The sequence below is a fragment of the Cyprinodon variegatus genome, unplaced genomic scaffold (genome assembly GCF_000732505.1).
Source record: "Cyprinodon variegatus isolate N-32 unplaced genomic scaffold, C_variegatus-1.0 Scaffold1297, whole genome shotgun sequence".
Lineage (NCBI taxonomy): Eukaryota > Metazoa > Chordata > Actinopteri > Cyprinodontiformes > Cyprinodontidae > Cyprinodon > Cyprinodon variegatus.
In genome coordinates this window covers 1-1,773 of record NW_015151750.1, presented here as the reverse complement: position 1 = coordinate 1,773, position 1,773 = coordinate 1, and the positions used below count along the sequence as shown (strand labels likewise).

General features: G+C 43.6%; 1 protein-coding gene across 1 annotated transcript in view; it reads left to right on the top strand.

Moving 5' to 3' along the window:
• The window catches only part of LOC107102684 (spermatogenesis associated 6-like protein), a gene marked incomplete at its 3' end in the record, with an annotated part of 11,471 nt that extends 10,633 nt beyond the window's left edge, over positions 1 to 838 (top strand). The window contains exons 6-7 of the mRNA XM_015402085.1: positions 595 to 649; positions 736 to 838. Of these exons, the coding sequence (XP_015257571.1) occupies positions 595 to 649; positions 736 to 838 (158 nt within the window). The remainder of the gene's footprint in view (positions 1 to 594; positions 650 to 735) is intronic.
• Between the last annotated feature and the right edge of the window lie 935 nt (positions 839 to 1,773).

The window sequence follows — 1,773 nt, the reverse complement described above, 5'->3', positions numbered from 1 at the left end:
AATGTACGTATTGTTAACGCCAGTAGAGCTCACCTCATACAGTAGCAGCCAATCAAAATGGCTGTTCCTGGTCAAACGCCAGCCGAACGGAAGCCCACGTCCCTGCAGCTCCCAGCAAAATCCCCTCCAACTTGCAGCCACTGGCCTTCTCCTGGGCATGCATATTTTTTTACTCTGACTCCACCCTCCTCTTTAGATCTTAATGTCCACAAATCATGACAGACAGAATATTTTTAGTACAAAGATTGATGTTTAAAAAGGAACTGTAGGGGACCAGCCAAGGAAACATCAAGGAAAGTGGAGAGATTCTGAATGGCTGTAAGTTTGTCCTGTGCTTATCGAACACACAGACCTCCTGGAGTCTGATTCTTTGCAGATGATATTTTCATACCAACTTTTTGGCTGATTAAATAATAAATGAGGCCATTTTGGTGCAAAGAAACACTGGATTCTCATTTTTCTTTAGACTTTCTAACCGTTGCAAACGAAATAAGCCAGAAAAAAACCCATCACATTTTGGCTTTAAGTCTAGCAGGTAGAGCTCTAGCATCAAAATCATTAAACTTTAGTGTTTATTTGTATGTTTTGCCTCAGGTCACCTCCCTCCTTACTTTTGCTTTTGTTGTGGGACTTGTTACCCTAGAGACTTGTAGGATTACAGCGATTAGTGCATCTTTGATGTTATCAGCTATCAGCCTGATAACCTGGATTCCCTCTGTGTCCCGACCGTCCCAGGCGGCGTCCGCATGGCCGGCAGTCGGACGTTCTGCCTCGCCCGAATGTTCCGCATTGTTTACCAGCCTCTCTTCTTCACCTTTGCCCAGGTCTTCCTCCACAGGTAAAAACTGCTAATCACACTTTACAATCAGACGAATGGCCCTTCCAGCTGGTTTTATTAAAGTTATAGTCATCACCGTGTTTGATGAAGTCATTGCTTCTGTTCTGCATCTAAAAACAAAATAAACCTCCATTTTTGTTCCTTCTTTCAGCTGACTTTGTAGTGAACCGTTCCTCTGGCACCAGAGGGAGACTTTTCCTCAGAGGCTTGGTGAGAACTGCTTCTTTCTCTCCTTTCAGTGCGGGTGAACACTTTAATTACGGGAGTGTTGTGTAATAAAACCTTGCAGGGTGACTGTGATGAGGGAGCTGCTCAGTAATGAGTCCATTCTGCTGCTACGACTTACTCTTTTAGTTTATGGTGTATTTTTCCACAGTTCGAGTTTTTTTCTTCGTATGGGGGGAGATCATACAATCATACATTCACTGACTACTAAGAGCAATTTGGAAAGACCAAAAAGAGGTAAACTGCTGAGTTTTTTAGGTGATAGTATGGCGTCACATTTATTTCAAAACGGCCACGAGCAAAATAAACATACTCGCATGTATGTCAAACTACGTCTGCGCATGTGTAGGCGTTCTGTTCTCCTGTAAAGAGGTTGGGGTTGCGACAATAGCGGGAGGGGATTAACTAAAGTTGCTGCATTGTAGGTTTTTGAAAGCTTGAACCCTCGTCTGTGTCACAATTCTTCTAAAGCTCGGACCCACATGCAATGAAGCCAAACAGAGAGACACAGAGTAAAAAGTTTGAACGGGTTTTATTGAAAGGTATTTAGAGTTCCGAACTCTGCTCGACCGGAAAACTGAAAGACCAGGGGAAGACAGGCTGTTAGGTTCAGGCTCAGAGGGGAATTGGAGTTGTTAATCTTGAAGGAGAGGATTTGTTGCCACTCACGTTTCCAGAGAAGAAGAGACACGTAGAGCGTTTCTCAATTC